At 45.6% G+C, this 24,981-nt stretch overlaps 1 protein-coding gene across 2 annotated transcripts in view; it reads left to right on the plus strand.

The window, feature by feature from the left end:
• The window catches only part of PTPRT (protein tyrosine phosphatase receptor type T), a 1,079,376-nt gene that overhangs the window by 899,516 nt on the left and 154,879 nt on the right, over positions 1 to 24,981 (plus strand). For both annotated transcript variants that reach the window (XM_060030771.1, XM_060030772.1), the window contains one exon: positions 20,431 to 20,566. In XM_060030771.1, the coding sequence (XP_059886754.1) occupies positions 20,431 to 20,566 (136 nt within the window). The remainder of the gene's footprint in view (positions 1 to 20,430; positions 20,567 to 24,981) is intronic.

Raw genomic sequence — 24,981 nt, forward strand, 5'->3', positions numbered from 1 at the left:
TTTCATCTTTACTTCTTCTAGGTCCTTGTTAAATATTTCTTGCATTTTGTCTATTCTATTTCCAGGATTTTGGATCATCTTTACTATCATTATTCTGAATTATTTTTCAGGTAGACTGCCTATTTCCTCTTCATTTGTTAGGTCTGGTGGGTTTTTATCTTGCTCCTTCATCTGCTGTGTGTTTTTCTGTCTTCTCATTTTGCTTATCTTACTGTGTTCGGGGTCTCCTTTTTGCAGGCTGCAGGTTCGTAGTTCCCGTTGTTTTTGGTGTCTGTCCCCAATGGCTAACGTTGATTCAGTGGGTTGTGTAGGCTTCCTGGTGGAGGGGACTAGTGCCTGTATTCTGGTAGATGCGGCTGGATCTTGTCTTTCTGGTGGGCAGGTCCACGTCTGGTGGTGTGTTTTGGAGTGTCTGTGGACTTATTATGATTTTAGGCAGCCTCTCTGCTAATGGGTGGGGTTTTGTTCCTGTCTTGCTAGTTGTTTGGCATAGGATGTCCAGCACTGTAGGTTGCTGGTCGTTGAGTGAAGCTGGGTGCTGGTGTTGAGATGGAGATCACTGGGAGATTTTCGCCATTTGATATTACGTGGAGCTGGGAGGTCTCTTGTGGACCAGTGTCCTGAACTTGGCTTTCCCTCCTCAGAGGCACAGCACTGACTCCTGGCTGCTGCACCAAGAGCCTTTCATCCACACGGCTCAGAATAAAAGGGAGAAAAAGTAGAAAGAAAGAATTAGTAGAAGTAGAAAGAAAGAATGAAAGAAAGGAGGGAGGGAGGGAGGAAGGAAGGAAGGAGGGAAGGAAGGAAAAAAAGAAAGGAGACAAAGTAAAATAAAATAAAGTAAGATAAAATATAATAGTTATTAAATAAAAAAATAATTATTAAGAGAAAAAGAAAGAAAAAAATGTAAAAGGAAACAACAAAAAAACCGCACGGATAGAACCCTAGGACAAATGGTGGAAGGAAAGCTATACAGACAAAATCTCACACAGAAGCATACACATACACACTCACAAAAAGAGGAAAAAGGAAAAAAAACATAAATCGTGCTCTCAAAGTCCACCTCCTCAATTTGGGATGATTCCTTGTCTAAAGGAGGGAAGGAAGGAAAGAAAGAAAGAAGCAGTAAAATAAAGTTATTTAAATAAAAAAATAATTATTAAGAAAAAAAAATTTTTTAATGGATGGATAGAACCTTTGGACAAATGGTGGAAGCAAAGCTATACAGACAAAATCTCAAACAGAAGCATACACATACACACTCACAAAAAGAGGAAAAGGGGAAAAAAATCATAAATCTTGTTCTCAAAGTCCACGTCCTTAATTGGGGATGATTCGTTGTCTATTCGGGTATTCCACAGATGCAGGTACATCAAGTTGATTGTGGAGCTTTAATCCGCTGCTCCTGAGGCTGCTGGGAGGGATTTCCCCTTCTCTTCTTTGTTCTCACAGCTCCCAGGGGCTCAGCTTTGGATTTTGCCCCGCCTCTGTGTGTAGGTCGCCGGAGGGCGTCTGTTCTTAGCTCAGACAGGACGGGGTTAAAGGAGCAGCTGTTTTGGGGTCTGTGGCTCACTCAGGCGCGGGGGAGGGAGGGGCACGGAGTGCGGGGCGGGCCTGCGGCGGCAGAGGCCGGCGTGACGTTGCACCAGCGTGAGGCGCCGGCGGCGCGCCGTGCGTTCTCCCGGGGAAGTTGTCCCTGGATCCCGGGACCTTGGCAGTGGCAGGCTGCACAGGCTCCCCGGAAGCGGGGTGTGGATAGTGACCTGTCCTCGCACACGGGCTTCTTGGTGGCGGCAGCAGCAGCCTTAGCGTCTCCTGCCCGTCTCTGGGGTCCGCGCTGTTATCCGCGGCTCGCGCCCGTCTCTGGAGCTCCTTTAAGCAGCGCTCTTAATCCCCTCTCCTCGCGCACCAGGAAACAAAGAGGTAAGAAAAAGTCTCTCGCCTCTTCGGCAGCTCCAGACTTTTCCTCGGACTCCCTCCCGGCTAGCCGTGGCGCACTAACCCCTTCAAGCTATATTCACGCCGCCAACCCCAGTCCTCTCCCTGCGCTCCGACCGAAGCCCGAGCGTCAGCTCGCAGCCCCGCCCGCCCCGGCGGGTGAGCAGACAAGTCTCCCGGGCTGGTGAGTGCCGGTCGGCCCTGATCCTCTGTGGGGGAATCTCTCCGCTTTGCCCTCCGCACCCCTGTGGCTGCGCTCTCCTCCGCAGCTCTGAAGCTTCCCCCCCTCCGCCACCCGCAGTCTCCGCCAGCGAAGGGGCTTCCTAGTGTATGGAAACCTTTCCTCCTTCACGGCTCCCTTCCATTGGTGCAGGTCCCGTCCCTGTTCTTTTGTCTCTGTTTATTCTTTTTTCTTTTGCCCTACCCAGGTACGGGGGGGGGGGGGGGGGTTTCTTGCCTTTTGGGAGGTCTGAGATCTTCTGCCAGCGTTCAGTAGGTGTTCTGTAGGAGTTGTTCCACGTGTAGATGTATTTCTGGTGTATCTGTGAGGAGGAAGGTGATCTCCACTTCTTACTCTTCTGGCATCTTCCCAGAAGCCTCCCACATCCCAGTCTTTAACCCTAATTGTGTCCTGACACCTAAGCCAGTTTACGAAGTGCACCCACCTCTGGCTTCTTAGAAGTGTCACCCCCAACACTAGGCAGAGCTTACGGTCCTAGTCTGACCACAAGCTAGGGTCCAACACTCATGCTCCAGGCCTCCCCTGGGCACAAGAGGGAGCAGCTGAGACCAAGTAGAAAGGGCTTCTCAGCCCACCGATAGTGAAGGCCTTTAAAGGGCATGTCTTCCAAGGGATGTGTCAATAATGACAACAGCTGGCATCAGCCGGGCATGACTGCTCTTAAATAAGTCTATTATGCGAAATTACAAATGCACGAAAAATTCTTAGAATAAAGGAGTTTACTTGCACCCAGAAGAAATGCACCGCTAGGATCTTATATGGCCACTTTCCTACCATCTATAACATGACTGAATTAGAATTTGACCTACACAGAGCATTTGCTGTGTAAAACAAGGTCCACCTGGAAACACAGATCCAGGAGACGCATGGAACCAAGCAGAATCAGAATTTGAGGAACAGGTTATTTGAGTGGCCGGAGTGCTTTCAAACAATCAATTAAAGCTATTCCCATCCACAGGGTGCTAACCTCCATTGAAGACTGAAAAAAAGGGGCAACTCTGTCAGCAGTATTTAGCAGTTTTAGTTGTATAGGTTGTGATTAAGTCAATTCCAACCTCTTAGGACTGGCTAGGTAATGTTGCGGGAGTCTGGGATATTAGAAATCTGTATCTACTTTATACTTAACTCAGTACTTGTTAAATGGTCTCCCCCAGCAAGGGTAGAGCTATCTTTGAAGAACCTGAGTCTCTGTAGTGTTTTCTAGCTACTTGACATTGATTTTAAGTTAAATCTTGGCTAAAAGCAATTACTGTCATATGATGAATTGAGGCAATTTATTTATTACTTGAGAAACATCCTAGGTGATGTCACTTGGAAGAATGATGGAATTATCCTTCTCAAGTAATCCATTATCAACCAGATCTAGTGAGGGAGGCACTGTTCTGAGGTGTCGGGGAGGTAGTCAACAATTTTTAAAAATTAGTCATCGTGAGATCAAAGAAAGAATATTGGAAATAAAGCAGAAAACAGTCCCCTAACCTTGAGCTTGTTTGTCTCCCTGTGGGATTATATGGGATGTTTTGATTGCTAAATATCAAGAAAGATATTACAGAGAAAACCCAGAGATTAATAATAAAACTAAACTCAATGTGTGAAGGGCTTGGAGGTGGTGGTTGAGGTACAAGGAAAGTGAAAAGGATGAGGGAACTTAAGTTAAAAAGGTCAAGTTTAAATATCATTTGAGCAAAGTCTGTATAATTTGGCCCATATAACAAGATTCACATGACATGTTCATCAATCCCTTCGGTATTAGAATGTGATATATTGGTGGGAGGGCATGAGGGGTGATAATCTTCAAGGAAAGCAGGTATGAAATAGAACTGCATGATAACAGCAGGTGGCAGACTCAGCAGGGACAGCAGTAAATACAAACACGCCTTAGTCTGGCTGATCAAGATAAGATTCTAGATCCCGTAAGGATGCCCTAAAGAACCAGTCTGATTCTTTCTTCCAGATTTTTTAGGAAAGACAACCAGATTTCTTTGTTGAACAATCCCTTCCCCTATTTATTGAAGAAGTGGCAGAATAGTATAGTGGTTTAAAGAGAATAAAGTCTGTACCAGACTGCCAGGGTTCAAACCCCATCTCTGCCACTTGCTTCTGTTATTTAGTCTCTCTGAGCCTCAGTCTCCCCATCTCTGAAATGGGTGTAATTATAGAACCTGCTTTGTAGGGTTGTAGTGAAGATTAAAAGGGATAGCATATGGGAAGGGCTTAACATGGCAGCCTGGCTTATAGTAAAATCTCCAAATGTGTTTAAACTCTATTATTAACAATACGGCTGTTTCACATGCGGTCAGGTATCCTGACTCTGCTGTTGCCATCTTCTGGATACAATTTAACACCTGGCTGTCCTGAAAGCCAGTCACAATTTCTGCAGCTTGGGCTTGACTTTGTTGCAGTGAAGACACAGTACTGGACATTCCTCCTGATTTACAAGTCCAGACACCTCTCAAAAGTGGCAATGAGGTGCACCTAGCATCATTTGTTCATAGGAAGCTCATGCTGGCCCTTGGCCCATTTGGCCTCACATCCATCCCTTGCTTTCCCTCTGCTGTGCAGGTAACCCCCGTAGGCTGTGTTTCCTGGGCCCCATGTCAACTGGTGTCTGGGTGTGGCCAATAGGAGACAGGAATTGTAGCATGAGAGGAAGGAGAAGCCTTCTCTCTCTTGGCCTCAGGCCCCTTCTTTGGCAGTGACCGTGTCCCCTCTGTGGCTCCAGTTCTCCCATAGGTCTACTGGAGTTCCAGCTTCTGTTGGGTGGCCCCGACCTCTAGGCTCTTTTGAACCTTTGTCTCTCTAGTCTGGGCTGGGTAACGGCTCCTGAGGTTGCTACCCACTGGGTTGCCTCACCATCCTCTCCTGACCCCTGGGTACCAATTCTCTAGTAAATTTGCTCCATTTTAAATGTTTGGAACAGTTTCCCTTTTTCTGGTTGGATGCTGACTGACGTGGAGCCTGGTCTGCTAGTAATGAGTCCCTCCTTTAGTAAATGGTGAGGAAAAAAATCTGATTTAATCATCCAGTCTATATTTTTTCCTGTATCAACATCACACTTCCTTGTGTGAAATATATGGAATCTACATTTTTCCATTAAGAAAAAAAAGGTCAACAACAGCATTTGTTTCTCCCAGGCTTCTCGCACCCCTCCTGTTCGCTACAGTTTCAGTCTTCAAAGACTGCCAAAGTAGTTCATGATCACAATTACAAATGCTCTCAGTGCCTTGGGATGCAATTTGTAAAGTCTGGAGGCTTGAATCTAATGAAGTATCCAGATGCTTTCCTACCAACTTCTTTCCTATCTTGGACTTCAATTCCATCTTAAAAATAGCCTACCACTCTGAGAATTCACTTCCAGGGAAAGCAAGAAGGGATATGGTGCATACCTGACTTTAGAGGAGCCAGAGACTTGCCCAGCTTCCTCATCTTCTCCCTTGGTGCCTCCTCATGGCAAAACTCCCCAATACTCAGAGATACCTGCAATGTTCAAAACCTTCACTGGCATAGAGGTAGCAGCTCAGAGTCAGGATTTCGGAGGTTTTCTCTACTGAGTGCCAGACGCATGTAAAGCCAAAGTAAAGACGGAAAAACTCTTCAACAAAAGAAGTCATTAAATAGATGGGCATAAACGACCAGCACGGTAGATGTGGGGATAAATGCCCTTGGATAGCTAAGAGGCAACTGTGTGTTTGAAAGACTGTAGCTTTTAGGAATTGTGTCCCCGAGAGCCAGCTTCCTTTCTTTGTCATCAGCAATGATCACCAGCATGGGTTATGCGGCCGCTGGGATTTGCTTGGTTTTAACAGTTACAATTAGATGTTCTTTATCTGCAACTTCTATTTTTGCTCCATTATCTTTACGGGGGAAATTCTCTGAAGTAAAGCTATAGAATTAGGGTTGTAGCCAGTGAGAGTACTTTGAGAAAGAATTATTAATGCCTTGTTGCCAAATTATGTTATTGCTCCCATTAAGTCATCCAGTCAGAAGCCTGATACCGGCCTTGCCTATAGGAGGAAAGACAAGTGCATCACTCGGGGGTCTCTGCCTGCCTTCGTCCTAAGGTTTGGATGAACCTGGGCAGCAGGTTGCCAGGAGGCAGCACCCACGGTGCACCCACATTTGACAGACACATGAAACCCTGCTACCACCTGGAACCAGTTCCAAGGTCGTGCCATCATTATGCCACATACGTGAGCAGATTCTCAGAGTTTATTAAGCGTTTTTACCTCCGTTTTTACATTTGATCCCTAGGAAAGCCCTGTGAACTTGTCATTTACTCCCTATTTTACAAATGAGGATATCAAGTCACATTGTGGTTAACAGCTTTGATCAAGGTCACACAACTAGTTAGGGGTGGAGTCTGGGTGCAAGCTCATATATTTCTAATTTGAAACCCATTGCTTTTGACCAATCTCATAAAACCATAGCATCTCATCATCAAAAGGGTGTAAAAGGGCACGTAGTCCCTTCTGCTTGCTGGGGAGCACAGTGAGTGCCCAGACAGTGCATTTCATCATTGTCGACACATTCTCCTGCCTTTGTGGGTAACTTGGGGGTTTGGGGGGTAGAGCCCCACTGGAGTTCCATGGATCTAAGGATGACAGGGAGAATTTCTCTCCCTCAGAGCATGGGTATCACTGTAATAAAGGGATGCTGGGTTGAGGTGGAAGGTAGGGTCAATAAGCCGAGAAGAAAGGTCAGCATCTCATGAAAGTGAGGCATTGAGGGCTTGGCTAAGCATCCAGGAAGCCCAGGAGGTGAGAACCGGTGGAGACAGAGTGAGCAGTCTGAAACAGGACTTGGGAACCACGAGTGCTTTCGTGCTCCTCGCGACATCATAACACTGTGTCCAAAAGGGCTGGGCTTTAGCCTCATCTGGGTGGCATTTCCACATTAAAACCTTTCCTTGTGTTGGCCCCTAATCTACTCTTGTCACTCCTACCGGTTTGTATTAGCTCTGCTCTTTAAAATTAAAGGGACCAAATCTATTCCGTCTTCCACAATGGCCTTTCAACATTTTTAAGGCAAGAATTCAGTCTCATATGAATCTTCCCCTTCTCTAGGCCAAAAAAATCCCGATTCTGACTGTCACTCCTCCAAAGTCAATGATGTCTGGACTTTCACGTGCACCAGAATCACCTAGAGACCTTGTAAAATGCAGGAGCTGATTCAGCAGATCTGGTGTGGAGACCGAGAGTCTGCATTTGTAATAAGTTCCCAGATGATGTTGATGCTTCTGGTCATTGGACCACACTTTGAGTGGCAAGCCTCTTGGCCTGTCTTCACCCTGAAGGTCCTCTCAGGGGTTGGAGTCCACACATGAACAAGCCTCACCAGAGTGGTCTGACTAGTGCAGAGAAGAACAGAGCAGCATTGTCCTTATTGGGTCTCAGGAGTCCCTGGGGAATATAAACCGGGATGGTTGTTTGGTACCATAGGAGGAGACTGGGGGTTGAGGGGGGAACACAGTACCTGGGCCCCATATATTGAGGAGGAGAGGCAGGCTTCAAAAGACTAAGAGCCCTGCCTTGGATGCCAGGTTTCCATATGCAACAGTCGATAGGTAGCACGTTGAAAGCCAGATGTGCACTCTGGGCTGGAGCTAGGAGGCGACTAGATTCTAAGCCACCATAGCTTTCGTGCAAAGAGTCAGGGGCAGGGGGCAGCAGCAGCTGCTTTGAGAGAACTGTCCCAACCTTTGGGAGTACTCAGAGCACGGAAGGCACAGCTGGCTGGGGTATAAGGCTGGGCATGCAACCTCGTATTGGAAACAGCAGTCTCCTGTCATTGCAGACTGAGTTCACAAGATTATTTTTGATGACTGCATCGCACAGGGGACTCAGGTAGAGCCTTGAAGCTACTCCAAATGGATAAATGTACCACCTGGTGCCTACTCGCTAGTTCTGATTTACTTGGACTGTTCTTAGGTTGGCTCCCAGTGGAGGTCAGAGGTGAAGAGGATGCATGCAAATCCCCCCCTTTCCATTCTCAGACTTCTAGTTCCTGCTTAGTAGACAGACGTCACCCAGGGCCAGAGACAGAGCTTTTTAGGGACCGGGGGCTGATACTATGTTTAAAACTCTAATGAAAAGGGTGGGTTTAGGGCAAAAGTAATGCAGTTACCATATTACTAATGGGCTTCCAGACCCCTTGGATTTCCAGTCAGATGGCCAACTCTCTAGGTGGACCCAGGGCTGGCATTTCCTTAACAGTAGCGCCATCAAGGACAGTTCATTGTAATGATAAGGGGGTGAGCCTTGCACACAGAATCCCAGCTCACCAGTTATATGGCTTCGGACAGGTCACTTCACCCATTTGTAAAGTTTCCTAATCTAAATAAAAGGGAAAATAAAAGTAGCATCTTCTGTGTCAAGTTTTGTGAGGATTAAATGACTTCATATATGAAAAGGGCTTATTAGCACATTTTTTGGCGCTCAGTAACGCATTGATACGTTTAGGCTAAATTTTAAAAAGTAGCAGTAATTGAGCTTCTGTTTGATGAGGTGCTCAGTACCTGCCTGAAAGAGCTGGTTGCATTGCTAGGAGGCCCCATCATTAGCGAACCCTGATGTGCTTCCCTGTAAGTCCTGTTGCAGGTTCTCATCTGCACTTACGACATGAGCCCCATGGACAAGCTCCTGACTGCAGCAGGAGAAGGACTAGCCCGTCTGTCTCTGCCCCTCTCTTCTTCCTCTCCGACGTAGGAGCCACACGTCAGTGCTATCTGGCCTTTGGTCCCAGAGCCAGTTCAACACCTGTGTCATCTTTGAACACTGTCAGCACACTTCCGTTAGGAACAGAGGCACACATCTCTCGTGGCTAAAGCCAATGCCCTTAAAAGGATGCTGAAGTACAGGTAGAATTTACCACGTCCCAGGGCAATCCCTATATCTGGAATCTAGTTGGACCAACCTAGCATGGCTCCTCCTAATAACCTCACTGTACAGGGTCTGGAATTTCACCTGGGATGCCTGTTTGCTGAACTCATGGAATTTGTCTAAACTGCTGGACTGTGGCCTTTCAGATGGCCTCTCTGAATGTCTAGGATGTTCCTCTGTGACCCTCCGGTGTGTTCCACTGTTGGTTCATGGTGATCACTGAAGGGTCTTCTGTTTAGGAACATCTTGCAGTTTACCTGGGAGAGGTTTTCTAATACTCATCCAAGATCTTCCCTTTCCTTTGGGTAGGGAGCTTGGTTCTATCCTAGGAGTAGCATTTCACACAGCTGGTTACTCCTTCCCTTGAAACACTGTCTTCCCCTGGCTCTGGGACACTACACTCTCCCGGGTATTTTCTTCCGTGTCTGGACACTCCTTCTCTGTCTCCTGTGCAGGCTTATCTTCCTCTTCACACTCACTAAATACTACAGACCCTCAAGTCTCTATCTAGGCCTGCTTTTTCATCCACTCTTTTTTTTTAAAATTTTTTTAAACATCTTTATTACAGTATAATTGCTTTACAATGGTGTGTTAGTTTCTGCTTTATAACAAAGTGAATCAGTTATACATATGTCCCCATATCTCTTCCCTCTTGCATCTCCCTCCCTCCCACACTCCCTATCCCACCCCTCTAGGTGGTCACAAAGCACCGAACTTATCTCCCTGTGCTGTGCGGCTACTTTCCACTAGCTATCTATTTCACGTTTGGTAGTGTATATAAGTCCATGCCACTCTCTCATTTTGTCCCAGCTTACCCTTCCCCCTCCCCATATCCTCAAGTCCATTCTCTAATAGGTCTGCCTCTTTATTCCCGTCTTGCCCCTAGGTTCTTTGTGACCATTTTTTTTTTTTTTTTTTAGATTCCATATATATGTGTCAGCATACGGTATTTGTTTTTCTCTTTCTCACTTACTTCACTCTGTATGACAGTCTCTAGGTCCATCCACCTCAATACAAATAACTCAGTTTCATTCCTTTTTATCACTGAGTAATATTCCATTGTATATATGTCCCACATCTTCTTTATCCATTCATCTGTTGATGGACACTTCGGTTGCTTCCATGTCCTGGCTATTGTAAATAGAGCTGCAATGAACATTTTGGTACATGACTCTTTTTGAATTATGGTTTTCTGAGGGTAAATGCCCAGTAGTGGGATTGCTGGGTTGTACGGTAGTTCTATTTTTAGTTTTCTAAGGAACCTCCATACTGTTCTCCATAGTGGCTGTATCAATTTACATTCCCACCAACAGTGCAAGAGGGTTCCCTTTTCTCCACACCCTCTCCAGCATTTATTGTTTCTAGATTTTTTTTTTTTTTCTTTTTTTTTGCGGTACACAGGCCTCTCACTGCTGTGGCCCCTCCGATTGTGGAGCACAGGCTCCAGATACGCAGGCTCAGCGGCCATGGCTCACGGGCCCAGCCGCTCCGCGGCATGCGGGACGCTCCCAGACCGGGGCACAAACCCATGTCCCCTGCATCGGCAGGCGGACTCTCAACCACTGCGCCACCAGGGAAGCCCTGTTTCTAGATTTTGTGATGATGGCCATTCTGACTGGTGTGAGATGATATCTCATTGTAGTTTTGATTTGCCTTTCTCTAATGATTAATGATGTTGAGCATTCTTTCATGTGTTTGTTGGCAGTCTGTATATCTTCTTTGGAGAAATGTCTGTTTAGGTCTTCTGCACATTTTTGGATTGGGTTGTTTGTTTTTTTAATATTGAGCTGCATGAGCTGCCTGAAAATTTTGGAGATTAATCCTTTGTAAGTTGCTTCATTTACAAATATTTTCTCCCATTCTGAGGGTTGTCTTTTCGTCGTTTTTATGGTTTCGTTTGCTGTGTAATAGCTTTTAAGTTTCATTAGGTCCCATTTGTTTATTTTTGTTTTTATTTCCATTTCTCTAGGAGGTGGGTCAAAAAGGATCTTGCTGTGATTTATGTCATAGAGTGTTCTGCCTATGTTTTCTTCTAAGAGTTTGATGGTGTCTGGCCTTACATTTAGGTCTTTAATCCATTTTGAGCTTATTTTTGTGTATGGTGTTAGGGAGTGTTGTAATTTCATTCTTCTCCATGTAGCTGTCCAGTTTTCCCAGCACCACTTATTGAAGAGGCTGTCTTTACTCCACTGTATGATCTTGCCTCCTTTATCAAAGATAAGGTGTCCATATGTGCGTGGGTTTACCTCTGGGCTTTCTATCCTGTTCCATTGATCTATCTTTCTGTTTCAGTGCCAGTACTGTCTTGATTACTGTAGCTTTGTAGTATAGTGTGAAGTCAGTGGGCCTGATTCCTCCAGCTCCGTTTTTCTTTCTCAAGATTGCTTTGGCTGTTCAGGCTCTTTTGTCTTTCCATACAGATTCTGAAATTTTTTGTTCTAGTTCTGTGAAAAATGCCAGTGGTAGTTTGATAGGGATTGCATTGAATCTGTAGATTGCCTTGGGTAGTAGAGTCATTTTCACAATGTTGATTCTTCCAATCCAAGAACATGGTATATCTCTCCAACTATTTGTATCATCTTTAATTTCTTTCATCAGTGTCTTATAATTTTCTGCATACAGGTCTTTTGTCTCCTTAGGTAGGTTTATTCCTAGTTATTTTATTCTTTTTGTTGCAGTGGTAAATGGGAGTGTTTTCTTAATTTCACTTTCAGATTTTTCATCATTAGTGTATAGGAATGCCAGAGATTTCTGTGCATTAATTTTGTATCCTGCTACTTTACCAAAGTCATTGATTAGCTCTAGTAGTTTTCTGGTAGCATCTTTAGGGTTCTCTATGTATAGTATCATGTCATCTGCAAACAGTGATAACTTTACTTCTTCTTTTCCAATTTGAATTCCTTTTATTTCCTTTTCTTCTCTGATTGCTAGTGGCTAAAACCTCCAAAAGTATGTTCAATAAGAGTGGTAGAGTGGGCAACCTTGTCTTGTTCCTGATCTTAGTGGAAATGGTTTCAGTTTTTCACCATTGAGGACAATGTTGGCTGTGGGTTTGTCAATATGGCCTTTATTATGTTGAGGAAAGCTCCCTCTATGCCTACTTTCTAGAGGATTTTTATCATAAATGGGTGTTGAACTTTGTTGAAAGCTTTCTTTGCATCTATTGAGATGATCATATGGTTTTTCTCCTTCAATTTGTTAATATGGTATATCATGTTGATTGATTTGTGTATATTGAAGAAGCCTTGCATTCCGAGATAAACCCCACTTGATCATAGTGTATGATCCTTTTAATGTGCTGTTAGATTGTTTGCTAGTATTTTGTTGAGGATTTTTGCATCTATGTTCATCAGTGATATTGGCCTGTAGTTTTCTTTCTTTGTGACATCTTTGTCTGGTTTTGGTATCAGAGTGATGGTGGCCTCGTAGAATGAGTTGGGGAGTGTTCCTCCCTCTGCTATATTTTGGAAGAGTTTGAGAAGGATAGGTGTAAGCTCTTCTCTAAATGTTTGATAGAATTCACCTGTGAAGCCATCTGGTCCTGGGCTTTTGTTTGTTGGAAGATTTGTACTCATAGTTTCAATTTCAGTGCTTATGGTTGCTCTGTTCATATTTTCTATTTCTTCCTAGCTCTGTCTCGGAAGGTTGTGCATTTCTAAGAATTTGTCCATTTCTTCAAGGTTGTCCATTTTATTGGCATAGAGTTGCTTGTAGTAATATCTCATGATCCTTTGTAGTTCTGCAGTGTCAGTTGTTACTTCTCCTTTTTCATTTCTATTTCTATTGATTTGAGTCTTCTCCCTTTTTTTCTTGATAAGTCTGGCTAATGGTTTATCAATTTTGTTTATCTTCTCAAAGAACCAGCTTTTAGTTTTATTGATCTTCGTTTCCTTCATTTCTTTTTCATTTATTTCTGATCTGATCTTTATGATTTCTTTCCTTCTGCTAACTTTGGTGTTTCTTTGTCCTTCTTTATCTAATTGCTTTAGGTGTAAGGTTAGGTTCTTTATTCGAGATGTTTCCTGTTTCTTAAGGTAGGATTGTATTGCTATAAACTTCCCTCTTAGAACTGCTTTTGCTGCGTTCCATAGGTTTTGGGTTGTCGTGTTTTCATTGTCATTTGTTTCTAGGTATTTTTTGATTTCCTCTTTGATTTCTTCAGTGATCTCTTGGTTAAGTAGTGTGTTGTTTAGCCCCCATGTGTTTGTATTTCTTACAGGTTTTTTCCTGTAATTGATATCTAGTCTCATAGCATTGTGGTTGGAAGCGATACTTGATACGATTTCAATTTTTTAAAATTTACCAAGGCTTGATTTGTGACCCAAGATATGATCTACCCTGGAAAATGTCCCATGAGCACTTGAGAAGGATGTGTATTCCATTGTTTTTGGATGGAACAGCCTATAAATATCAATGAAGTCCATCTTGTTTAATGTATCATTTAAAGCTTGTGTCTCCTTATTTATTTTCATTTTGGATGATCTGTCCATTGGTGAAAGTGGGGGGTTAAAGTCCCCTACTATGATTGTGTTACTGTTGATTTCCCCTTTTATGGCTGTTAGTATTTGCCTTATGTATTGAGGTGCTCCTATGTTGGGTGCATAAATATTTACAATTGTTACATCTTCTTCTTGGATCGATCCCTTCATCATTATGTAGTGTCCTTGTTTGTCTCTTCTAATAGTCTTTATTTTTAAGTCTATTTTGTCTGATATGAGAATTGCTACTCCAGCTTCTTTTGATTTCCATTTGCATGGAATATCTTTTTCCATCCCCTCACTTTCAGTCTGTTTGTGTCCCTAGGTCTGAAGTGGGTCTCTTGTAGACAGTATATATATGGGTCTTCTTTCTGTATCCATTCAGCCAATCTATGTCTTTTGGTTGGAGCATTTAATCCATTTACACTTAAGGTAATTATCGATATGTATGTTCCTATTACCATTTTCTTAATTGTTTGGGGTTTATTATTGTAGGTGTTTTCCTTCTCTTGTGTTTCCTGCCTAGAGAAGTTCCTTTAGCATTTGTTGTAAAGCTGGTTCGGTGGTGCTGAATTCTCTTAGCTTTTGCTTGTCTGTAAAGGTTTTAATTTCTCCATCAAGTCTAAATGAGATCCTTGCTGGGTAGAGTAATCTTGGTTGTAGGTTTTTCTCCTTCATCACTTTAAATATGTCCTGCCACTCCCTTCTGGCTGAAAGATCAGCTGTTAAGTTTATGGGGATTCCATTAAGTGTTATTTGTTGTTTTTCCCTTGCTGCTTTTAATATTTGTTCTTTGTATTTAATTTTTGATACTTTAATTAACATGTGTCTTGGTGTGTTTCTCCTTGGATTTATCCTGTATGGGACTCCCTGTGCTTCCTGGACTTGATTAACTATTTCCTTTCCTGTATTAGGGAAGTTTTCAACTATAATCTCTTCAAATATTTTCTCAGTCACTTTCTTTTTTTCTTCTTCTTCTGGAACCCCTATAATTTGAATGTTGGTGCGTTTAATGTTGTCCCAGAGGTCTCTGAGACTGTCCTTGATCCTTTTCATTCTCATTTCTTTATTCTGCTCTGCAGTAGTTATTTCCACTATTTTATCTTCCAGGTCACTTATCCGTTCTTCTGCCTCAGTTATTCTGCTATTGATCCCTTCTAGAGAATTTTTAATTTCATTTATTTTGTTTTTCATCACTGTTTGCTCTTTAGTTCTTCTAGGTCCTTGTTAAACGTTTCTTGTATTTTCTCTATTCTATTTCCAAGATTTCGGATCATCTTTACTATCATTACTCTGAATTCTTTTTTAGGTAGACTGCCTATTTCCTCTTCATTTGTTTGGTCTGGTGGGTTTTTGCCTTGCTCCTTCATCTGCTGTGTTTTTTTCTGTCTTCTCATTTTGATTAACTTAACTGTGTTTGGGGTCTCCTTTTCGCAGCCTGCAGGTTCGTTATTCCTGTTGTTTTTGGTGTCTGTCCCCAGTGGCTAAGGTTGGTTCAGTGGGTTGTGTAGGCTTCCTGGTGGAGGGGACTAGTGCCTGTGTTCTGGTGGATGAGGCTGGATCTTTTCTTTCTGGTGGGAAGGTCCACATCTGGTGGTGTTTTTTGGGTGCATGTGGACTTACGATTTTAGGCAGCCTCTCTGCTAATGGGTGGGGTTGTGTTCCTGTCTTGCTAGTTGTTTGGCATAGGGTGTCCAGCACTGTAGGTTGCTGGTCGTTGAGTGAAGCTGGGTGCTGGTGTTGAGATGGAGATCACTGGGAGATTTTCGCCATTTGATATTACGTGGAGCTGGGAGGTCTCTTGTGGACCAGTGTCCTGAACTTGGCTTTCCCACCTCAGTGGCACAGCCCTGATGCCTGGCTGGAGCACCAAGAGCCAGTCCTCCACATGGCTCAGAATAAAAGGGAGGAAAAAAAGAAAAAAGAAGATAAAATTAAATTAAATTAAAATAAAGTAAAATAAAAGTTATTAAAATAAAAATAATTAAGAAAAAAAATTTAAGTAATAAAAAAAACGGACAGACAGAACCCTAGGACACATAGTAAAAGCAAAGCTATATAGACAAAATCACACACAGGAGCATACACATACACACTCACAAAAAACAGAAAAAGGGAAAGAAATTTATATATCGTTGCTCCCAAAGTCCACCTCCTCAATTTGGGATGATTCCTTGTCTATTCAGGTATTCCACAGATGCAGGTACATCAGGTTGATTGTGGAGCTTTAATCCGCTGCTCCTGAGGCAGCTGGGAGGGATTTCCCTTTCTCTTCTTTGTTCGCACAGCTGCCGGGGCTCAGCTTTGGATTTGGCCCTGCCTCTGCGCCTAGGTCGCCGGAGGGCGTCTGTTCTTAGCTCAGACAGGACGGGGTTAAAGGAGCAGCTGTTTTGGGGTCTGTGGCTCACTCAGGCCGGGGCGGGGGGGGGGGGGGGGGCGGGGGGGGGCGGGGGCGGGGCACGGAGTGCGGGTGGGCGGGGAGGGAGGGGCACGGAGTGCGGGGCGGGCCTGCAGCGGCAGAGGCCGGCGTGACGTTGCACTAGCCTGAGGCGTGCAGTGCTTCTCCCGGGGAAGTTGTCTGTGGGTCCCGTGACCCTGGCAGTGGCGGGCTGCACAGGCTCCCCGGAAGCGGGGTGTGGATAGTGACCTGTCCTCGCACACGGGCTTCTTGGTGGCGGCGGCAGCAGCAGCCTTAGCGTCCCATGCCCGTCTCTTGGGTCCGCGCTTTTAGCCAAGGCTCACGCCTGTCTCTGGAGCTCCTTTAAGCAGCGCGCTTAATCCCTTCTCCTCGCGCACCGGGAAACAAAGAGGTAAGAAAAAGTCTCTTGCCTCTTCGGCAGCTCCAGACTTTTCCCCGGACTCCCTCCCGGCTAGCCGTGGTGCACTAACCCCCTTCAGGCTGTGTTCACGCCGCCAACCCCAGTCCTCTCCCTGCGCTCCGACCGAAGCCCGAGCCTCAGCTCCCATCCCCGCCCGCCCCGGCGGGTGAGCAGACAAGCCTCCCGGGCTGGTGAGTGCCGGTCGGCCCTGATCCTCTGTGCGGGAATCTCTCCGCTTTGCCCTCCGCACCCCTGTGGCTGTGCTCTCTGCGGCTCCGAAGCTTCCCCCCTCCGCCACCCGCAGTCTCCGCCCGCGAAGGGGCTTCTAGTGTGTGGAAACCTATCCTCCTTCACGGCTCCCTTCCATTGGTGCAGGTCCCGTCCGTGTTCTTTTGTCTCTGTTTTTCCTTTTGCCCTACCCAGGTATGTGGGGAGTTTCTTGCCTTTTGGGAGGTCTGAGGTCTTCTGCCAGAGTTCAGTAGGTGTTCTGTAGGAGTTGTTCCACGTGTAGATGTATTTCTGGTGTATCTGTGGAGAGGAAGGTGATCTCCGCGTCTTACTCTTCCGCCATCTTGAAGGTCCTCCTCATCCACTCTTCGTTCTTTCTCTGGATGACTTCATCAGCCCCCATGCTTCAGATACCATCTATGTGCATGTGACTCACACAATTTTACTTCCAGTTTAGGCCTCCTTTAAGAGCTTCAGACCTGCATTTTTAACTGCCTACTTTTCTAGAGTATATTACAAGCTCAAATTGCCCCAAACACACATATTTTCCTTCTAACTCTATTCCTTTTTAATTGTTTCTTGAACCTTTAACATCACCGTTATCCACCTTGTTACGGTCATCCTCAAGAGTTCAGTTCTCTTTCCCTTATGCCCTGTATGCCGTCCATCAACCAGTTTTATTTATATCTATTTCAGGTAATTATCTCTTTTATTGCATCTTTCCATCTTCACGGCCATCACCTGAGTTCAATCAACTATTATCTCCCATCTGGATGACTACAATAGTTTCAAAATGCATCTCTCCAATCCACTTTGGCTTCTCAAAGAAACTGGAACAGTCCGTTGGGAATACAAATCTGACCATATCGTACCTCTATGAACAGCACTTAAATGACTCCCTGTGTTTCTTGGGGTATAAAACAAAAGCTCACACTGTGGCCTATAACGTCCTGCGTGGACTGGCCCCTGCTGCCCTCGCCAGCTGCTCTCACCATGCTCTCCCTGCCTTCTCGCCCTCATTACGCCACAGTTCTTTCATATCTTGAATGCACCAGGCTCCTTGCCTCCATCAGACGGCTTTAGCCAGCGCTGTTTCCCATGCCGCCACTGTGTGCTTTCCTCGTGGTGGTCTATTTGCCTAGTTATAACCTGTCCTCCCTTGGAGCCCACCCCATGGGCCACTTCCTCCCAGAAGTGATTCATTTCCCAATTATGTGTCATGTGCCTCTCTATTGACAGAGTTGAAAGCTTCCTCTTATTGATTCTTTATTAATTCTGTTCCCTCAACCCCACTCACAGCTCATTGTAGGCTCTTCGAGGGCAGGGACTGTGCCTGTTTTGCTCACCATTGTGTTACTAAATGCCCAGCATACAGTGGGTACTTGTGATTATTCATGGAAGGAATGCAGTGTGACTCATTAGAACAAGCTAAGAACAGCGTTCCCAGGGTAACAGGATCCTCTCCATGGCTTTGCCTTTGTGCCCCCAGTCTCTAGAACAGGATCTCCTAGCAGGTGTTAGGTAAAGTTTAGCCATTACTACATGAGTGAGTGAATGCTCCAGAGCCAGCACTTCCTCCAAAGCCAAGTAAAAAAGACTCTGACACTATTCAGGAAATTATGGTCTGAGGTGCTCAGCCTCCTTTATGCTTAGTCATGTTCTGTGTCTGGGGGACTAGACATGTCTCAGAAATCTTGTCTCCAAACGTGAAAATGGGGGCTACTTGGGACTTGCCTGCACTCTGGAATGTGAGACCCGCCTTCCTATGAGGTTGACCAACTCCGCCAGGAATTCTTCGGCTGTAAACAGGCAGAGCCTGCTCAGACCATCCTGCGATTTGATGAGCTGGGTTTGTCTCCAGCTGGTGAGGGGACCTGAATAAAATCCCTTATGTGTAAGTCCTTCCAGGAGAAGGATCTCCGACCCTGTTGATGGCATAGTTGGGCACACAGAACAGGGATGCTTAGTAGCAAATTAATGAGTGCTTGAATGAATAAATGAAGCAAACGACGGTGGTCCACTAGCCTTTCTGCCGTTCAGCCATCATCTGTAAACCAGCAATGGGGAGGAGGGAGGCCTGTGCTAGACACTGGCTTTGGAGAGACGACTAGGACGCCCTCTCTGCTCTTGAAGACTTGCCGTTCCCACTAGGGAGACTTGACTAAGTGAACCCAGTTTTTCTAAGTTACAAGAGAGTCTGGGGAAAGTGCTGTGGTAAAGGAAACACTTGACGCTCTTAATCAGGAAGAGGGGATGTGCCGGAGGACTGGTCTGAAACATCCCTGAGTTTGGAGAATCAAAATCATAGCTTATGGGCATTAGCATCCCTTCAACTCAGCTGGGTTCTGTGAACACATGGCTGAAGAAAAGGAGAATCTCAGTCTGGTTTCATGAGAACAAATGTGTGTGGGCAGAGATGTCATCCCTTCAGCTAAACATTAAACCACCACAGATGTTAAGGGGACACCAATTAAGAGCCAGATCCTGTGCTAACATGAGGAAACAAAGATAAAGGATGCTTCCTCTTGCCCCCGAGGAGCTTGCAGACCACTGGCGGAGACAGATGGGGAAACAAATCACTAATAACATCAGCACATTGAGATCTGTACCAAGTGGTACAGAGTGCTATCAGAATTTGGAGAAGAGAGAGAGGAATGCTCCTGGGGCAACCAGGGAAGGTGGTGTCACTGGTCATGGATGAGCTGATTCTGATGTGGTAGAAAAGTAGGGATGGGTCAGGGAAAGGATGCTTTGGAGTTAAGCTGCCTCACATGAACATGGGCTCATTGGGAAGAATTCACGGAGATGCTGGTCCAGGACCGCACTCTAGAAGGCTCACACAGGTTCCTGGGATGAGAAGTTGCCTCTGTCCCTGGTGCACTGCATGAAGAGGCCGGGCTTAGGCATTCTTTGGCTCCTTACTTTTGCTACGGCATTAGCCAAGTGGTTGTCTGGGAGGAGAAGGATTGAGGGACTAGAGGACATGAAAGTTGAATTCAAGGCTTCTGACTTTTGAGACCTAGACTTACAGGAAACCTGTGTAATCCTGGCCCTGAACTTTGTCAGCCATGTGACTTTTAGCTAGCTCCCTTTGTTTTCTCATCTATAAAATGGGAAAATCAATATATACTTTAGGGAGTATTTGCAAGGATTGGCCAAGCTGGATCCACAAAACGGCCCAGCACAGGGCAGAGGGTATAGTAAGTGCCCAGTTCTCAGTCTTCCTTGATGTGGACTCGAGTCAGTATGTTAGTAGCTGGCAGAGCACGTAGCATCAGCATGAAATCCAAAAATGGAGTTAGCAGATATAAGCATTTTCTGAACCCAAGGCAGTTCCCTTTAATCCCCACCATTTGTTTCCTATAAGGCACAAAATTTAAAAGGTATGTTTTTATCTTTAAAAATCCAGTGCTTTTCATTGTGTTACCCTTATACAAAGCTGTTGTTTTCGCCATTTACCTGAAAGAATTAATTAGGATTTGGAATAATTCCATGAACCTGAGATTCACACCATAGTTCCATTGTCTGATCCTAGGGACAAACCATTATGAGGGATAAAATTGTCTGCTTAATCTCATGGGAGGGTAAGGGTTACCCTTATCCAGCATAGTGGTTGTGTAACCTTGGGCAACTCAGTTTCTCTGCATCTCAATTTCTTCCTCTACAGAAAAGACTATAATAATAATTCAATATCTCAAGGAATTAATCCTCAAAAGGGTTAAATGGGTCAATGTGTATAATGTCCTCAGCACAGTGCCTGGCATATAGTTAGGACTCAGTGAATGGAACCTGTTGTTATTATGATTGTGACTAGTCAATTATCTTTCTTCTTCCCCTTTCCCTCCAAGGTGCCTCTACTCAGAATTCCAACACCGTGGAGCCCGAGAAGCAGGTGGACAACACTGTGAAGATGGCCGGCGTGGTCGCCGGCCTTCTCATGTTCATCATCATTCTCCTGGGCGTGATGCTCACCATCAAAAGACGGTGAGTTTTGGTCGCTGCCCTGCAGACCCTGTCAACCCCAGCGGGCCCCAACACTGCCATATGGCCAAGTCCGTTCTCTGCTGATGGCTTCTGAGCAGGCACCTTCTGATATAACTGTTGAGGTCCTGAAATTTGGGGCCGGCGGTGGCTCATCGTGTTGGTGTCTGAAGGGCATGTGTATCTGCTTGGCGAGCAGCCCCAAGACGGCAAGTTTCTTGTGGGGGCAGGGGTTCCTTGGAGTACCATGGGAGTCCATGTGTGATGCGTCTCAGAGATAGCTGCTCTGTTGTGATCGGTCACGTCATCAAGATTACAGGGGAGCCCCGGGGACGCGGGTGAGCCCACAAATAGAGACGCAGGAAAGCAATGCGTCGTTCCTTTCACCTTCATTCATCCTTGACTTTTCTTTGGTCAAGCAGCAGCATCCCAAGGGATAGATGCAACCTCAGCATCAAAGGGATAGAGCCACCTCTGATGGTGTGACAGCCCTGGGGGAAGGCTCCTTCTTACTCCACATCCCATAGAACCTTCCCAGCTGGATCGTTGCTGCTTGTCACCTCTCAGCGGGATGTCCTCCCGGCACCTCTGGTCAGCGCGCACAGTCATCTCCTGTTGCGTGCATTGCTCATGAAAGCCAGGGTACAGGTTCTTTCCTGATCCCCCAAATTCATTACATCGACATCTTCTGTTTATCAGACATACAGGAGGCTTGAAGACGACACAGAGGAGTTGCAGAGAGGGAGAGGAAATAGTCATTAGGGAAAGTTGAAGAATATCCGCTCTCGCTGTCCCTGGGGTACACGCTTATTCCTCCAAACAGGGGGTCCTCCTACCTACTGTACCTTAGCCACCATGTCCCCGTGCCTACTGCCCATCTCAGTTTCAATGCCAGGATTCCAGCCTTGGTCTCCACCCTCCCACTCCCCAGACTGCCAAAGCAAACAAAACACTTATCTACATTATAATGAACTGTGCTGCAGCCTGCCCTGCCCCCAATTTAAAGAGACCGTTTAGTCCATTCTTCAACAAACTGCTAACTCCTCAGCCTGAAGCTCTGGGCTTGGTTACTCACAGAGTTCAGGACAAGCCCAATAATGAGGACCCGCACCTGCTTTCATCCCTGAGACAAAAACAGCTTGTGAAACTTGTTCCCACCAGAACAAAGGGACGGAATGCCCCAAAGACAAATTCCAGCTTCTACTCTAAGGAGTCCCATGAATATAAACGCATGAAGTAAACAAATGAAGACAGTGTCCTTATTTCCAGCCATCAGTTTCGCTCTACAAGTAGTCGGCCTTCTTTTAGCCGTTCTGGCACCAGAATGTCTCTGTGTGTCTCATGGTTCTGTTCAGAATCAGCCAGGACCCCGTTTGACCAGGACATCTTATTGGTCGGACCTGTTCTTTCTTGACATCTTTGTTCTGTAGGATCATTCCTTTACTCGGGCTCCCAGCAGAATGACTGAAGAGTTTCGGTTCTCGTCCAGCTACTGATTTTCTGGTGGGAGCGGCTAGGGAGGAGGGAAGGTCCATGATAATACTGGGGGTCCAGAGCCCTCAGAGTCGTCATCATCATCATACATAAAGCGAGGCCACGTGTTATGTCTGTGACAAGCTGGCTGCTGTTGGATGAGGCCAAACATGAGGTTTGATTTCTCTGGGGGTGAGTGAGCACGTTGCACATGTAAGATCATTGACACGTTCTCGGAGTCGCAGACGCTTTAGAGACAGAGGTGAGTTTGGGCCAGTCTCCCTGAAAAAAGTAACCAGTTTAAGAGAATTGCATTCCTCTTTGATGGACCCTGAATGTTCTCATTCTTCGCCACTGATTTGTAAGTCAGATATGCTCTTCCAGTTTTGCTCTTTCTAAAGCCTGACTTAACCCACGTCACCATTGTCTGCGAGCTTGTGAAGAAATTTCACTTCCCTCTCAACAGCTATTTCTGAAATGTGTGACTTTCTGGGAGGGAGGAAAGGGCTTTCTGTTTTCAGGCTGGCAGCAAGGATAAAGTGAACCCTTTGTGTGGTTTTGTCCTCTTCTGAGTATCTTCATCATCTCTCGCCTCTATCAAAACCATCCGTCAGACCCAACCAACAGACCTCAGGTGATCACCATTTCTTCCCAAGAGGCAAAACTCAGATGTAGTGGCAGTGGGCAGGGGGTAGGGGTGCTCATCAGTGTTGGCATATGCAGTATCTTTGGGAGAAAAGAAGACGTTTTTCTGGCCTAGATGATGGTAATATTTTACAAATAGGTATAGGGGAAGGAAAGGGAAGGAGCGGAGAGGAGGGGAGGGGAGAGGAGAGAGGAGTAGGGGATGGGTCAGAGGGAGAAAAAGAGAAATTAAACATCAGCCTGCACTCTTTCCACTACCCCACAGTGTCTTCTGATGTCTAGAGGTACCCCCACCAAAGGACAGTGAAGAGCTTAATGGGCTCCTTTCCCTCTTCTGATCCCAACCCCATATATAAATATGGGGAAAACGTCACTGGTCAGTTGAGTCTGTCACTAACTTACTTACTGCTCACCAGAATGATGTCCACAGTCACCTAAAGGGCAGAGATACGAAAGGAAAAGAAACCCCCAAATAATAGGCGAATCATCACAACTCAGGATCCTAGTGTCAGCATCTCTTCAGTGTCCCTTTGTGACCTAGAGTTAGTTCCTGCATCTAGCAGCTCTCAGAAGTCGAATGCCTGCCACACTCCCTGCACTGGCTTGCGCTGGGTCTTCTCCCTAACCTCCACAGACATGGCCATGGCGGCTCCCTGTTTCCTCTGCTCCCAGTGGATTCAGCTGTCTCAAAGTCTTCCCCAGAGCTGCAGGCACATGTTTCCAGTATGCCCCTAGTTTCTCCATACAGGCCTTGAAGCGTCCCTGTCACTCTCCAAAGAGAGTCTTTCTCTTACTATTAGGTGGGGGGGGGGGGGGGGGGGGGGGGGGTGTGTGTGTGTGTGTGTGTGTGTGTGTGTGTGTGTGTGTGTGTGTGTGTGTGTGTGTGTGTGTGTGTGTGTGTGTGTGTGTGTGTGTGTGTGTGTGTGTGTGTGTGTTGTGTGTGTGTGTTGTGTGTGTGTTGTGTGTGTGTGTGTGTGTTGTACTGAACTAGAAAGCTGGCCCAGAAAGGGCTAAAGATACAGAGGACCAAGGGAAGGGCTTAGTGAAAGAAGCTAAGTCAATTTACATTCAGAAAGGAATATAAGAGAACGGGAGAGAGAGAGAGAGAGAGAAATATATCAGCGTAGCCTAAGGAAAGTGTTGTTGTTGGTGTTTGGCTGTTTTATAATGGATGGAGGGGATCTTGAAAAATGCAAGGTTGCAGAAGGGGATATGAGATGCTGGTGAGCAATTCAAACAGAATTCCCTTACTCTTTGAAAAAGATGCAAATTAAACTTTAGACTTCTTTTAATAGTACCTTTGGCTGTTTGGACTGGGCTTCTTTGAATGCAGGACCATACAGAATCAGGGCTACATGGAGGTATGGAGGATTGCATGAGCATTTTAAGAAGGGAATCTGGAGCCCCTTCCGACAGAGTTAACAGCCAGTGTGGTTATAGCCAAGCTCATTGCAAAATAGTCATTCTTATGCTGTCACTGGATAATGGCTTCATCTTTTTCTCCTGGCTCTGTTGATCACATCTAGACCTCAGAACATTCTAAAATGGGTTCCTGCATGCCATTATGTAATGGAACGTACCTCCTTTTCACGAACACCCTGTTGAATCCTGAAAATAGAGAAAAGCTCTCATCACTGCAGTCCCGTTCATCTTCTTCCCTGACCTCCTCCCGTTAGAATTACCGAACATCCTCTCCCAAAGGAATGGGCAGCCAAGGCATCGTAAGGCCACCTCTCTGGTTTAATGCCATAGGGCCCTGGGTGCCTTCAATGCAAATTCAGGTGGAAAGCTCAAGCCTTAGCGCCTTCACTAGTGTATCTTGATGTTTGAAGGTGTTTCTTGGCCGCTCACATATGGGAAGTTTGACATTTTAATGTTTGTTTGTGGGATGTGGACATACAAGCCTACGAGCTTCCTGTCATCCAGTTTATTCCCTGGAACACGCTTCCTGAAATCGGAGCACAGTCCTCCAAGGCTTAAGGCATAGCAGTGCACTTTTGATGGGGAAACACTGGAGCCAGCCTAAGCAGAATTCTTTGGTAACAGTATATCTCTACCCCAAGACTCGTCTGTATCCTGCATTAACCTCACCATCCCTTCTTACTTTTCAAATGTAAACTAGGCAACTTTTAGGGAGACAGTTTCAAAGTCCTTTGCCGCACATAGTTCCATCCACCCCCATCTCCTCTTCTCCTCTTCCTGCCCAGCTCTTCCTGGTACAGCCTGAACTTCCAGCCAACCACACTCTGCCTGTCCAAACGGTAACTCTTCCAAGAATATATTTGGAGTGTCTTGAGTTT

Source organism: Delphinus delphis, chromosome 15, assembly GCF_949987515.2.
Source record: "Delphinus delphis chromosome 15, mDelDel1.2, whole genome shotgun sequence".
Lineage (NCBI taxonomy): Eukaryota > Metazoa > Chordata > Mammalia > Artiodactyla > Delphinidae > Delphinus > Delphinus delphis.